Source organism: Anabrus simplex, chromosome 5, assembly GCF_040414725.1.
Source record: "Anabrus simplex isolate iqAnaSimp1 chromosome 5, ASM4041472v1, whole genome shotgun sequence".
In the NCBI taxonomy this organism is placed as follows: Eukaryota; Metazoa; Arthropoda; class Insecta; order Orthoptera; family Tettigoniidae; genus Anabrus; species Anabrus simplex.
This window is the reverse complement of record NC_090269.1, coordinates 451,256,316-451,272,924: the sequence shown is the minus strand read 5'-3', so window position 1 is coordinate 451,272,924 and position 16,609 is coordinate 451,256,316. Positions and strand designations below refer to the sequence as shown.

Sequence of the window (16,609 nt, the reverse complement as noted above, 5' to 3'; positions counted from 1 at the left end):
AGCAGCACACAAACAGGTGATGAATGCCATGCGTATTCACTAATTGAGAGTTACAGCTAACAGTAAAGTGGCAAATTTAAACAGAATGAAAACAAATGTTAAGAAACATAACAGTAATATCCTTTAATTATAATGCCACAAGTACTTACTCAAACTTTAATGTCTTCTTGCGTAAGGCTCTGCATATCTGTGACATTGAAGGGAGAGCTTTCAACCACTACTAGCCTGCATTTTACACACTGCAGCATCATCATCACCACTCGAGCTTCATTGCTAAATGATCTGACATACACTTTTACCACAGGCTTCCATAGTGTGTCATATGGACCTACAAATCCTAATGAATTGAAGATGGATACATTTCTTGATAGAACAATGTTTTAGACAAAGCGGTTGTATAATGGTCTTGTTCTTTTCTCGCGTTATGTATGACATTAAATTGATTCTGAAATGGTGCCCAGATAATTCATAATGTTTCTAAAGTATCATTATTTTCATCTTTGAGTTAATTTGTTTGTATCTCTCTGTGATGAGTTGGAATTGAATTCAGTTAGACTGGGCCAGTAGAGTTCCACTTCTATAAGTTCAAGCCTCTAAGGTTGAGTAGATTTTGTAGTTCTTCGCAAATTTTGATTGCTTCCTGTAAATCTTCTGTGTAGGAAATACAGTTGTCTACACAGAAGTCTTAAATTTATTAAGTTTCTGCAGAAAGGAACCCCATACCTTCTTCTTCATTGAATTTCTCTATGCATTTTATGGTGAGGAATGCTATTCTATAGGTTACGGTCGGGAGACCATACGTTTTGATTAGCTGTTGTTGCCTATCATGCCAGAGTAAACATTGTAAGTTGTAAATAGTATTGTTGAATTTCACATGATGGTACATTTTCCTATTTCTGCTGTTAATGCAATGTGCTGGGCTCACAATTCGGTGGTTCTAGAGAAGAGATGTTCTTCAATAGATGGCCCTACAAGCAGTATGTTATCGACACTTATGCCATTGTCACTATTGACCGAAGCGTTCAAGACAACTAGTGTTTTTGTTCTTGAACTTCACTGCTTTATGACAGAGTGATGTGAATTGAATAATGGTTTTCTTCCTAGAAGGCTTAATACATGCTGATCCCATTTTCCACACTCATCAAACTCACCTGTCACAGGCAACTCAAGTTTTCATGCACCATTTAATAGTGGAGCTGAAAAACCATGAAAACTACCAAATTCTCCAAAACACAAAATTGGGATGAACTGAAAGTTAACTACAAACAGGAAAGAAAGACAACAGAACTACAGCTCATCATTCTCTATTCCTACATAAACTAGAAAACAAAATTAAACTATTTTGGAACATAAAGAGGTGGACACTAAAAGAAATGGAGTGTGAAGCAGACTTCCAGCAACGCATGATGACGGACACATCAGGCAGATACACTGTAGAACTCCATATTAAGGAAGTCTCTAGGAATGTTCCAGGAGGACAGGTTATTTTAGAAAGGACAGTGCAGTCAATGTTGATATTGCAATTGCTCTAATTGAAATAAACTTCTGCTTTGATGATTGTGTTCACTTGTGAAGTGAGATATTTGAATACCTGTAGTTTCAAGATGTTTCTTGTCTTTTTTATTTACAGCCTTCAAACATCACGTTGTGAAATGCAGTTGCTGTGTGAGCCTATGTTGAGAATAGTAAAAGCGCTCTGGAATCCACCATAGCTATTTTTTATTTTCCCAAAGGCTGTGCTAATTAGGACTTCATTCCCTTTTACAGCATATACCATGCAGTTTACTAGTGTTTTATTACAATTTTCTGAGTATTAGCCTCAAAATATTCAATGAGAGTAATCTGGAGGACAGTTTAACTTCCATCAAATGTGTGCTTCATTTTCTTAAAATGGGTAAAACTGTTTTGATATTGGACAGTCAAAGTTCTTATAAACTTATTTCTTGATTGCTGAATGTTTTTCTCTGTCTCTCATTGGGAGAATTTGATTGTTGTTTCATGTGGTACTGAACATTCACATTGTTAGCAAATGTGAGTAGAAGTAAATTGTTTTTGAGTGTTTTACAACAACTTAATATCTTTTAAGGTCAACTTGTTGCCAGGCTGAGTGCCTCAGATGGTTGAGGCGCTGGCCTTCTGTCCCCAGCATGGCAGGTTCGATCCTGGCTCAGTCCGGTGGTATTTGAAGGTGCTCAAATACATCAGCCTCATGTTGGTAGTTTTACTGGCACGTAAAAGAACTCCTGCAGGACTAAATTCCGGCACCTCAGCGTCTCCAAAAACCGTAAAAGAGTAGTTAGTGGGACGTAAAGCAAATAACATTTTTATGGATCAACTTGCATTAGGTTGATCACCTCAGAAATCATGTCATTGGCAGTTTTTCTAAGTGTGGTGCTTGTGTGGACAGTCCTGCAAGAATATAAACACAAACTAGGAAGCATGATCTCTCGTAATTACAATGCCGATATGCTTGGTAAAACTCTTAAATAGATACTGGATGAACAACATACAGGGAAACCTAGATCATAGAACTTTACTACTTTACTAGAACTGAACCTTTACTTCAAGGGAGGAAGGCATGCTGTGCGTTGGGGTTCTATTTTATTGTTTATTTTTCTGAAGTAACCCACTGTATCTTAAAATTTTGGACATGTGTATGAAAACTTATGTCCAAAGTTACATATAAATGTGGGTAATAGTGAACACTCAATTTTTAATCTCCTGAGGCCGAGAGAAAAAAAAATTATGCCCATTTCCCAACAAGTGAAATATTTTATACATATTAGGTCCTAAGATTTGTGGAAAAATGCTTTAAAAATCTACTCACCCTAGTACGGTTGTACGTCATGTCCTTTTAAAAAGACAATGGGTCTCAGTGACTATGTAATTTAATAACAATAGACCACAGATGCTAGTTATTGATGCATTATAAAAGACACACAGTATAGTAAACATAATCCTTCCATCATAAATTAAATAACACACTGAATATAAATTATTTACACAGGTTTACTGCAAATGGAATGATGTTCATGGTGAGTGGAAGTCAACATAGCAGTTCTTCTTAGCAGTAATATATAAAGCACACACGACAGTAAACAAAATCCTTGCAACATAAATTAAATAAAACACTGAAATAAAATATTTTCATACCGAGCAAGTGGCCGTGCTGTTAGGTGTCGCACAGCTGTGATCTTGCGTTCGGGAGATAGTGGGTTCGAATCCCACTGTCGGCAGCCTTGAAGATGGATTTCTGTGGTTTCTCATTTTCACACCAGGCATATGCTGGGGCTGTACCTTAATGAAGGCCACGGCTGCTACCTTCCCAATCTCCCACCCTTCCATCACCGAAAACCTTTGATGTGTTAGTGCGACGTTAAACAAATAGCAAAAAATAAATAAAAAATATTTAAATAAGTTTAATGCAAATGGAATGCTCTTCATGGCAAGTGAAAGTCATCATAGCAGTTCCTCTTATCAGTAAGACATAAGAAAACTTCTCAGTCAGAGCAATTCACAGCCATTTTCATTGAACAACCTGGTTTCCGGCATCATTTCTGTACTCCTCCCAAAGCTCGACAAAGATCTCCAGCTCTCTGAGTGCGATGTAGTTCAGATGGGAGTGGTACAATTGGATGCGAATTCTGTTGTTCATTGGTACTATTTCTGGTCCTTCCTCATCTCTGTTAACACCACCTGTTCAAGGTCCATTTGTTTCAGTTAGTATATTCTAAACTGCAGGATATTCTTCTTAGGGACCTTCTTTTCAGTTTTGTCATTCCTGTACACAAGCTAAGCATTACTCACTGCTAAATCAAGCATGTGTAGGATGATGCGAATAGTCCACTTCTTGGTCCTTGCCCTTGATGGAGCAAATAATAGCACCCTATCTGTAAGGTCAGCTCCACCCATCTCAGAATTATATCTCTTCACAATGTTTGGTCTGTTTACAAAGCATACTTCTCTCACGTTTATACCAGCATTTACAAACATCTTGTGGTTCCACACCATGTTTTGTTGACAGCAGTGTGACAGGTCTATTGTCCATCCACTGCTATTTTCCCTGCAGGTCAAACTTTTCATAGAAGTTCCCTGCCTTTTCTCTTTAGATTCAAATCTTCAGCAAGCCCCACTTGTCTTGGAATCCTGTTTTTCATGATGGTTCTGCTAGAATGAAAGCCTCTGTAGAGCAGTTCATCAGAAAGTTTAACTGATGAAAAGTACCGGTCATAATATAAAAAATGACCAGGCACAAGGAACTCTGTCATAGGTAGAACAGCAGTTCCTTCTGGGAATGTCATACGGCCTTGATATATTTTAAAGTCACACAGTACTCCACTGTAATTAGCCAGAACAAATACTTTCAGTTCTACTGTCTCAGACCACACTGTCCACTAGAAAGAGTGATGATTTCATCAACGGAAAGGTCATGATATCTCTTCTGCTTGAACCCTTTCCTAATGGCCTTACTTTCTGCAGTCTATCCTGCTGTCTTATTTCATCACTTCTATCGTTACCAAACACCAATTTTAATAATGTTCTGATGGCAAAGAATCTCATTTTTGTTATAGAGTTCGCAATAATGGGAACCCTCCACACCATCTCTAGTACATCCGAATCTTTGGAAATTGAAGGCAAGACATTATGAAATTGATTCCAAACCACATATAGAGCTCTTTAATTGAGAGATGTCCAGTTGTATAAATCGATGTCTGATTTGATTTATCGCAAATCATCATCAATATAGACGGATACATGTGTCCCAACCTGTGTGATCCTTTTCGATATGTGAAGGCTGAGTTAAAGAGTAATCTTTATGTCCAAACATTTGATGTTTCCACACTCGTTTTTAATCCCCAGGCCCTGGGCGCTACACTGCCAAATTATTACCCCTGCGACGCTTGACAGAAACATGATCACCTGGACCTTGTACACTCCTGCGACCTTGTACGCACCTGCGACCTTGTCCTTGGCTGTGCGAAGTATTTATATCCTGAAATATTTTTAAAAAATTCAAAAACAGTATTATGAAGTAAAAATGTCCCAATAGTAAAATAGAATGATATGCATGTCATTACATCATACCTTAACAGTGATTGGTGAAACGTTTAGTATAGGTGATGGTGGCAATGATTCTTCTGATTCGATCTCCGAAATACTATCATGATCGCTATCATTTATATTGGTTCCTGGATCAATATCCATAGCTGTATGGTCTATAAAATCCCCATCCACTTCTGCATCACTCAGTTCATCAATGTCTGAATTGTCCAAATTAGTTAAAATTCTTCTGGCATCAAGACCTACAAAACAGAACAGTCAAATTTAACTTCAATTGCAAGACTAATTTCATTATCCTAGGAATAGTATGTTCCCTGTTCAAACTACTAACAGATAATATTACAAGTTACAATGAAAACAAATGTGTATCAGGCTGCAATAATATTCTAAAACAAGACTTACCCGAACGTCCACCCTTGGCAGTGTAGAACTTGCCGGCTCCCTTTGGTTTGGTGTGCACCAGCTGTACGGCTGGAATGGCACAGGCTGCTAAAGAAATTTCTTAGCAACTGAAACACAGACATAATGAAAATGACCAATATCCTTTTAAAAGGATGCCAGGTCCCAGGAAGTTAAAATGAAAGTTTAATTTTTAATGTACTGTTTGAATTTACATTCTAAGATGTTCATAAATAATAATATGGTTATTGGCTTTACGTCCCACTAACTACTTTTCAGTTTTTGGAGAAGCCAAGGTGCAGGAATTTTGCCCCTTTGTAGTTCTTTTACGTGCCAATATATCTACCAACATGAGGCTTACACATTTGAGTACCATCAAATACCACCATAATGAACCAGGATTGAACCCACCAAGTTGGGTTCAGAAGACCAGTGTCTCAATTGTCTGAACCACTCAACCTAGCAAAGATATTCTTCATACTTAATTCCAACAACATGGTAGTAACAAGGGTAATTTTGGAAAATTATTATTTTTCATTGTTATGAACATCTGGCCATGTATCTGTGTACATTTGAGAGGTGGTAAGTTTGAACCCACAGTTGCCGGTCCTGAAGTAGCGGATTTCCATGGTTTCACATTTTCACTCAAATCTTAGCCCTTTTCTATGTCATCATCACCATTAGACCTATCTGTGCTAGCATGATATAAAGCAGATTGTTAATGAACAATTATTTGGTGAAAGAGAAACTGGATAAATAAGCAAAAATAACCCTAACTTGCCATAGGTTATGTTTAATTAATATTTGTTAGTAATTCAACTGGCCACTGTTATTTGACTGTTAATTACATTCAAACTTTTCACTTTTTTGCCTTTTCCATGAACCAAGGAGATGGTATTAAAATAAATAATGTATAAATAGTCAAGCAAAATTTATAGATTTGTAAGTTTCATAAGTTCCTAGTTGCTGTTTCAGTTAAACTATTATAATTAGGATTCATGTAAATGTCATTTAGAATTATTGTAGTGTAGTTATTTGATTAGTAAACATTATGCAGGCTTTATTATAACATAATCTTTACATTGTTACATTACTACACCACCTCTCATTGCCCTTCTCTTACCTGAAGCACGGCAGGAGACTTGTGCATATGTGCGGAGCATTATCTCTGCCTCCGTCATATGCTACACCGCCTCTCATTGCCCTGCTCTTACCTGAAGCACGGCAGGAGACTTGTGCATACGTGCGGAGCATTATCTCTGCCTCCGTCATATGCTACACCACCTCTCACTGCCCTTCTCTTACCTGAAGCACGGCAGGAGACTTGTGCATACGTGCGGAGCATTATCTCTGCCTCCGTCACATGCTACACCACCTCTCACTGCCCGTCTCTTACCTGAATATAGAAAATGATTCAGAGATGCTCATCATTTAAAATAAATTATTAAATTAAAATCTTGTTTCTTACTCTTTCTGTGCTTATATATAACATAATTCCATACTTCTTCTCCTAAAATTTCTATACAGTATACTGCAGATCGATCCACAAGTTTTCAGTTTGTTTTGCCTGTATCTATCTGTCAACATTTCACAATTGCAAACCATGCCACGTTTATTAACCTTTCGTATAAGGAAAGTATTCGTGTAGTCATTCATTTTTGTATCGAGTATTTAAAATTATATTCATGTACACAAGGAAGAAAATATAAAGATAAGTCATTGAAATATTACTTCACTCTCAAATAGTCAAAATTTATCATTTCTGATCGTTATTTAAATCATTCGTCAAAAATAAAATATAAATTTCCAAAATTAATTTAAATGCCAATTATATTTACCATATGTAATCTCTCATCATGCCATCAAAAATACGTGATATCTTATTTAATATTATTTCTGGAAATTCTGGGGTCTGTCATCTAAGAAGACTCTAATAACCAATGTCATTATCATCCAATTACAGAGAACCTCTTCAGTGATACCATTTAATATGAGCAAGCAAGCCTCCTAACTCTATTAATTTGAATAAATACATCTGTGCTTAATAATTCAGGATAATGTGGGCTAATATCACTTGCACTTCCTTATATGGATTCATTTTTGATGATCCACAGGTATCTAACCAACGTATGTAAGTTACATGGATCATATTTAGTGTTATATATGGAATACTGAAGGATTAATATACGTTACGGAATAAAATACATTTACTCTTAACCTTAAATTGAGTCCACTAACTTAATATCTTCCATAAAATATTTCTATCTCTTCCATCTCAATGAAAAAATAATCATCACCATCAGTATTCTTCTTACTACTCAACTATTCTTGATGTATATATAATCTGCTTCACATTTCTCATATCATATCTCATCCTTCATTACAATATCCACAATAATCTATCGTAACTTGATGAATATGACTTCATAATTATTATTCATCCACTTATATATTCCATTTCCTTCTCAGTTTTCTTCAGATTCCTGTCATTTTCTTCATATGTCTTCCTATGATCTCGACATAACCTGTATATGGCATTACATTATCTCTATTTTGTGGTATAACATCCTAATATAATCATAACACTAACCACAATGTCTTATCATATCAATAGCTGAAGCAAGTTAACCTCTCTACTCAATATAGACAGCATTACGAACGCATAACCTGGTTATCACTGATTAAATACATCCTAACCCAAAGGATTTGTCATTGTGGTTAGATGATTACCTATCATCCTCCTATGTTGTTAAATCAATTGCCTTTCCACATGTAACATCACTTCTCTTGAATATAAATTCATGAAAGCACTGCATATTACATAGAAATAGAAAATGGCACTTTTCAAAAACATGTTATTACGGTAATGTTATTTCAATAAACATATCTCTTCTTCCCTCGCTAGTGTGTGTCCAAATGCTTAGGACATCTGGTCTATACAACCGTAACATCTGGGTGGGTCTCTCCTCCTTCTCCGTCATCTGGAGATAGGTTTGCCGGCTTCAGGTCCCCATCTCCAGACAGCCTTGCCTTGGTCTTCTTAGTACATGATGCTGGCCTTTCCTTGTGCAGTTAAAACAGAAATATAGATTAACATGGTCAGTTTTGTCATCTTAGTATTCAAAGCCTTCTATGATTTATAGGTATATTGAGAACAATGCTTCTTTCAGTTGAATTTTGCTTATGTCTTGCAGACTACTAATATGGCTATAAAGATTTCAATTATAATGTGATATAAGTTCCTGTAGTTTGTTTCCTAATTGATGCAGTATTTTTTTTTCTTGTGAGGAGCTTATGATGCTGTATGTTTCTCTCGCTTGGTATTTCGTGACGTGGCTGGTTACGTAACGATTCTATCCAGTCAGTCTAATTCTTCAGCTTATTAATATGCGAGTACACAGTATTTCGGCTGTCTCGCTCAATTTTCTTGACGTTATTTCTGTTTTCTTTTCAATGTTAACCTTCTTATATGAACATTGTCTCCTTTACATGTTAATATATCGTAGCGATCTGCTTGTGTTGGTTTCTTCTGGAATGAATTCTTATTATAATTAATTTGTAACAATCTTCTATCTTTCACCACCTCTATATGTTATTTCTTGGCTTATACCTGATGAAAATATAATCTTATTGACATTTACGGTTAGATTTGCATCTTTTTTTAATGTTCCGCGGCATAGCGTCCATTTTTGTTCCACGATATTCACTGCTTAGAGTGAAATTGCACAGTATACATATCTGTAGTGATTAATTGCTTAGTGTTTTTATGAAGCAAGTATACTAAACAAATGATGAGTTGTTGTATAAATAACAGGTGATAAACATAATGCCAATAATTACAGTCTAGTCATCTTGACTGTTATTGCATGCAAGCTCTTGGAAATCATTCTTTATAATTATATTATACACGCTTCCTAAATTACTAACTGGTTAGAAAGAAGGTAGTTCAGGTTTAGGAGATGTTATTCTACTGTACTTCAACTTACAGTATTCAAGCAAGATATAGCAGATATTTTGTTTTCATGAGGTCAAATGGACTGTATCACAATTCACCTACCTAAGGCTTTTGATGGGGCAGATCGTGGCAGAATACTGACAAAAATAAGTGCAATTCAGCTGGATAAAATAGTGACTAAAGTGGTGGCTATATTTCTACAAAATAGAATTAAGAGCATTAGAGTAGGTGAAGTTTTAAATTACGAGCATTAGATTAGGTGAAGCTGTATTTGATCCTGTAATGGTTATGTGAGGTTTTTATAGGGGTTGTAAAGGAGAGGGCATTTATATCCCCAGCAAGGCCACAATTAGAGTATGGGACCTTCACCAGGATTACTTGATTAGAGAACAGGAAATAATCCACAGAAAGCAGCTCCATTTCTTGTGGCTGATTTCTGTCAAAAGAGTTGTGTTACAGAGATTTTGGTGAGTTTGGGCTGGGGAGACTTGGAGAAGGGAAACAAGCTGCATGACTAAGTGGTATATTGTGAGTTATGTTTGGAGAGATCGCATGGAGTGATATTAGTAGATGAATAAATTTAACTCTGTGTTCTTTCTAAGTGTGAATTATCATAACATGAAAATAATTGAAATTCTAGAGGACAAATGTTGGCAAGTGTTTATTTATAGGAAGGGGAGTTAACAATTGATAACTATTCTGCCACCTGTGTGACAGCTCTAAATGCTGATCAATGTTGATTGATGGATTTTATGGTTGATTTATTTATTTCTGATGTATTAATTATTTATTTATGCTTGTTCATCTTAATGTGATGTACAGAGAGCGATGATGGATATTTCTATGGTTATGATTTAAGCATTGTCCACTTGTTGGGAAAGTGGTAGGAATAATGTGGGATTATTTGATATTACAGTGTGGTGTTTTGGGAATGAACGTATATAGGAACATGGAAAGGAACAAAGAAGCGATAAGTCAGGTCACTGTGTAAATAGATGGGAACAGGGGAATGTGAATGTAAGAGGATAAAGAAAATAGCTAGCATTCAAAAGAAAGAGAAAAGGGAGCAAGGAATGGTATTGGGTAAGGATTTGGAGACAGTCTTTGTCCTTTCATATTTCTCCTATTCTGTTCCTACCTTGCCTATTGCCATCCTATTGTGTGTTTCTCTTCATGTTCTTATCTCTCTTATCACTTGTCTGTTCCTTTCCATTCTTATATTTTTACATTGAGAGATAAATCACTTATACTCTTATTGTGCCAATATGAAAATTATTTTCTCAGCTGTTTCTTGTTTATATTTGTTTTCCTCACTTCTTCATTCTGCTTTTCTTATTTCTTACTTATAGCATTCGGAAGATATTAAGGAGGAAATATTCATAGAACAACACAATGCTGGCCAGCTCACGCTTTACATTACAGAAGAAACAAAGTATGTACACCACAAATCCTATACAAAAGGGAATGTATTGTACCTCTTCACTGTTGTGTTCAGTTGTGGATATGTTATCTTTAAAAACTGGCCATTTTCATCAGTGTAATCCTTTCTTTACAAGGTTAAGTTTACAGTCTAATATGTTAAGCATCTATTGGTTAAATTATCTAAAATACTCAGGAACTTTAAGATCATACTAATGTTCCTCAATGTAGTTTTATTGAATATGAATTTGCAAAAAAATTTGGTAGGTCTAGATATTTCTTAAGTGTATTTGTTCATAATACATTTAAGCAAAGATGAAAAATGTATTCTTTCTTTCACTGTCACTGCATCATTTGTTCATCATACGAAATGTCATCTGCAACTATTACCTCCAGATATTCTGAGAAATTTTACATGGATATACCAACAGTGACACACATGTTTATAGGTTATTATAAACAAAATCTACAAATTCAAAATGGTTAAATGTTTATGGAAATTGAAAACAATGTAATTATTTTAAGTTACATAATTTAGCTCCATTAATCAGTATATTCATGGCTCCATTCATTAGTGCAATAACACAAAGAATATTGTCATTTTCTAAATCATTTATTTGGTTAAATTTCATTCTTATGATCTATCCAGTTCTATTGTGTGTTCCTCCATTTATGGATGCCAAAACAGAAGTTTCTAGAAGTGGAACATTCGGTGCAGTGGATCTACATCTTAGATATCAGAGTTTTGAACTAAAATTTCCATATTGTTTTAACCCTTTCCACTCAAATTATTTGTATGTCCTGATTTCTCCCAACTCGCATTTATTTCTGTCAGCATTCTTCATATTTTATAACCTGGTGTTAAGTACTGGTTGTAACAATATATATAGACAAAGAAACTACAAAATTAATGAATGTATGGTATTTACATGACACAAAATCTTGTTTTTCACTTTCTTAACGGTATGTCTTGAGTGTGTGGAAGCGTACAAAGTAAGTGCTTGGATGGAGCCCTGCTTGCTTATCCAACCAGTCTGCACTAAAATAATCCTGCATTTCTGCCTTACTGTTCATCCCCATGTTGATAATTGTACCAATAAATGCCTTCAGCTCTTCTATTGTCAGCTTTCCGAGAAAACCAGATAGATCTCTTCTGAAGTGGAGTATTTTTTGCTGTAATTTCATTTCGGCAAATTTGTTTGTCTCATGGACAATAGAGGTTATCAACTGATCAGTAAAAAATAGCTACCAGTACTCTAGTTCTATTTTAAGTCTATTGCCACAATTTATGAATACACTGACTAATCTGTAACGAAATTTGGGTAATCCTGCATCACCCATTCTCCGCGATCTCCAAGGTATGTTTGAAGTCAGCACTGTATGACTGGGACCGGGACGAGTCAATATACTATCGCCTCCTCCATGATTTCTCGCGACACTGATATCAATATCGTCATTTGAATCACTAATAGATGCATTACTTTCATCGCCAGATTTAAAATTTTTATCACTTTAATGGTCATTATAAAACAATCCGCCGAAATAGACGCAAGAATCTCAGCTTCGGTCAGACTGTGCGCCGCCATGTTGCTTCACGCGACTGCTTTCCATTGTCAAGGGAAAAAATGGAGCAATTTTGCCAAGCAAAGAGAAACTAAAACACACCTATTTGGTTTCTTTCGGTTTCCGGAAGGGACCAGCACTTACGAAACGAAGTACAAAAGCCCTGGCATTCCAGGTAACCTAGCAATGAGCGGCAAAACATTGTGTCGACTCAGGGTCGAGCTATAACGCTGAGTGACGGCTGTCGACCTCAGGTCGACACACGAGCGGAAAGGGTTAAGCATAACGAATTGCCACAATTCTTCACATTAGTGAATTTACTGCCTCATAAATGTAGGTAAATAATAATGTAATGATATACTGTTATTTCAGAATTGTTATAACAGTGATGTTACAGAGTAGCACCACTGTATATCCTGTTGTCAAACTTTTAACACAGTAGTGTCCTCTTAACTGTGGGAGTGCCATTGGGCTATTTGCTAGTTACGTTTCTGCTGTCACACCTTTGTTGGTTACGGCATAAAATGATCTTTGATTGTCACTCCTACGCTCCCTTGTGATCTCGCCTTATGTCAGCAGGCTAGTCGTGGCCTAGGTTTTGACTTCAAACCACATTTGTGATTAAAATTATGAATTCTGTAAATTCTGTAAGTTTTTTTTTTTTTGAGTCTTCTTATCTGTTGTTGGGTGCATTGACTTGTTTCTACTGTACATTCACAACTAGTGTTAAGAAATATTCTCTTCAGTCCTCAAAACTGTCCAGTACCAGCTTATATTCTCTCATTAGTCATAGAAGAACCATGCATACAACTGAAGAACGCTCTAATAAATCAATTCTTTGAGTCGTCGTTTTACGCTCACACCCGTTTCTATTTGTTCTAGTCCTTGGTCAATTTCATTTCAGCTTAGTTTCTAATAATCTATAATTTCAAGCTTGTTTCTAAGACCATTACAATAGCTTTTTCTCCAATCAATGAAAGTTTTTGGCTTGTATTTTTAGAACTTTCTACTAATTTGCTAACATTTGTGCAAAATCTGCTAGCATCACCCGCTAGTTTAAAAATGCCTTTATCTTTATACTTACCTTCTGCTTCTATTGCTGCTTGAAGTCGTGACCATAGCACGGCCTTGGTTCTGGAAATATCCTCATCACGTTCTTCCAGCTCGCACTTCAGATCGGCAACGTTCAAATCATTCAGACTCACTTTCATCACAGCCATCATTCCTTGTATTATCTTCCTTATATCCTACCATAATTTAATGGTCACGAATTGTTATCTGTTAACCTATGTCAATTTCCTTTCTGTAGGAATATCTTGTAAATCTCATTACAATGTACCAAAATAACTGTATACTGGGCGAGTTGGCCATGCGGTTAAGGGCACGCAGGTGTAAAGTTGCATCCGGGAGTTAGTGGGTTCGAGCCCTACTTTCGGCTGCCCTGAAGACGATTTTCCGTGTTTTCCCATTTTCACACCAGACTGTACATTATTTTAGGCCACAGCTGATTCTTTCCCACTCCTAGGCCTTTCCTCGCGCATCGTTGCCATAAGAGCTGTGCCACGTATAGCAACCTGTACCCACACAGATTCACACTATTGCTAGTAATATTAATCAAAATAATATACAGCAATTCCCAAATGTTCGTTCCTTCACGAGTACATAACCTGACGTACAGCATGACATTCAAACACACCAGAAGAAAGATTATTCTCACTTCCGCTGCACGTTCTGTCTCTTAATATATTTTTTTGGTAGTGATCCTCAACTTGTCTCCCGGTCCAGCTGAGAGTGTTATAGTATGTTTGTGTCACAGTAAGTGATATTTATAAACTATTTGCCATGGCTGAGTGTCGGCAAACAATGTTCAGAACTTTATTAGTACCTACAACACTGGGGTTCTCTCAAATGACAACAGGGGCTTTTTACAAAAATTCATTACACACCTGCCACAACCCACAGAGTGTTGGAACACGATCAAAACTCCAAAAACCGGGCGAGTTGGCCGTGCGCGTAGAGGCGCGCGGCTGTGAGCTTGCATCCAGGAGATAGTAGGTTCGAATCCCACTATCGGCAGCCCTGAAAATGGTTTTCCGTGGTTTACCATTTTCACACCAGGCAAATGCTGGGGCTGTACCTTAATTAAGGCCACGGCCGCTTCCTTCCAATTCCTAGGCCTTTCCTATCCCATCGTCGCCATAAGACCTATCTGTGTCGGCGCGACGTAAAGCCACTAGCAAAAAAAAAAAAAATCTCCAAAACATATGACGTTGTAAATGTTGGGGGGATTTCAGTAGATATACATTTGCCGGACATAAGAGTTTTTACTTCTCCTTTCAGCTCTAAAACTGCCTCCTCGTACATTCTTTAAGGAGACAGAGCATGGAGATATAGGGTAAAAATTCAAATTTATGTTTTTGAATATGAAGTTCATTTTGGAATCTCTGCGTCAAAATGACATATAAAACATTTTTGAATGATACTTGAAATTATTAATTTTTAACATAACACATTCATGAAAAGTTTTCACCAGGTAGCCATCATGGCCGACGGAGTTATATCTGTGGTTTCAGTGTGTGGTCTGTATTATTTCCGCTTAGAGGTGAGAAAAGAGTTTTATGAAGCATGTGTGCTGGCAGAGGAAGTGAAGGTGCATTACAATCACAAGTTGAGTAGCCAGAGTTTTCTAACCTCACTAATATACCCGGTGCTAAAAGTGCTTCACAGAAGTGTACAGCTGCCTAATAAGGATAATGAAACCAATTAAACAATTTATTTACCAATTCCTTCTTCTATTCCAAGCGAACATGTGTAGTGTAAACAGTACAGTAGCAGTGGCCTAGAAATAATTGTATATAATCATATAGGCATTAAAGGGAACTGGAAATCAAGTAGGGATGACATAAAATTGTTAGTGTTGAACTGTAGAAGTATTGTAAGGAAAGGAATAGAATTAAGTAATTTAATAGATATATATTTACCAGAAATTGTAATAGGAGTTGAATCATAGCTGAGAAATTATATAATTGATGCAGAAATTTTCTCATGGAACTGGAGTGTGTATCGTAGAGATAGGATAGGAATAGTGGGAGGCGGAGTATTCATTCTGGTGAAAGAAGAATTTGTAAGCTACGAAAATGTTAAAGACGGGTCACATGAAATTCTAGGTGTAAGGCTCATTTCTAAAGATAATAGGCAACTTGATATATTTGGAGTGTACAGACTGGGAAAGGGTAGCACAGACGCGGATTCAGAAATATTTGATAGGATAGTCGGCTATGTGGGAAACAACATGGAAAGAAACGTGATTGTAGCGGGAGATCTGAATTTGCCAGATGTCAATTGGGAAGGAATTGCGAATGACAGGAAGCATGACCAACAAATGGCAAATAAGTTAATATGGGCAGCATAGCTGATTCAGTAAGTGATGGAACCAACCAGAGGGAAAAATATCCTGGATGTGTTATTGATAAAACCAGATGAGCTCTATAGGGAAACTCAAGTAATAGATGGTATTAGTCATCATGAAGCTGTTTTTGTTGTAGTCAAAAATAAATGTGATAGAAAGGAAGGTCGTAAAAATAGGACTAATAGGCAGTACCATATGGCTGATAAAGCAGGCATGAGGCAGTTTCTAAAAAGTAACTATGATCGGTGGAAAACGGTAAATGAAAATGTAAACAGACTCTGGGATGGGTTTAGAGAAATTGTTGAGGAATGCAAAAACAGGTTTGTACCTTTAAGGGAGGTAAGGAATGGTAAAGACCCACATTATTATAAAAAAGAAATAAAGAGACTAAGAAGAAGGTGCAGACTGGAAAGAAATAGAGTTAGAAATGGCTGTGGAAGTAAGGAGAAACTGAAGGAACTTACTAGAAAATTGAATCTAGCAAAGAAGGCAGCGAAGGATAACATGATGGCAAACATAATTGGCAGTCATACAAATTTTATTGAAAAATGGAAGGGTATGTATAGGTATTTTAAGGCAGAATCAGGTTCCAAGAAGGACATTCCAGGGATAATTAATGAACAAGGGGAGTGTGTATGTGAGGATCTTCAAAAGGGCGAAGTATTCAGTCAGCAGTATGTAAAGATTGTTGGTTACAAGGAAAATGTCGAGATAGAGGAGGAGACTAAGGCCAAAGAAGTAATAAAATTTACAAATGATAACAATGACATTTACAATAAGATATAAAAATTGAAAACTAGAAA

General features: G+C 36.5%; 1 protein-coding gene across 1 annotated transcript in view; it reads left to right on the top strand.

The window, feature by feature from the left end:
* LOC136875104 (zinc finger protein 83-like) overlaps positions 1-16,609 on the top strand; it is a 57,325-nt gene that overhangs the window by 27,516 nt on the left and 13,200 nt on the right. The window contains exon 4 of the mRNA XM_068227900.1: positions 10,765-10,847. Within this exon, the coding sequence (XP_068084001.1) occupies positions 10,765-10,847 (83 nt within the window). The remainder of the gene's footprint in view (positions 1-10,764; positions 10,848-16,609) is intronic.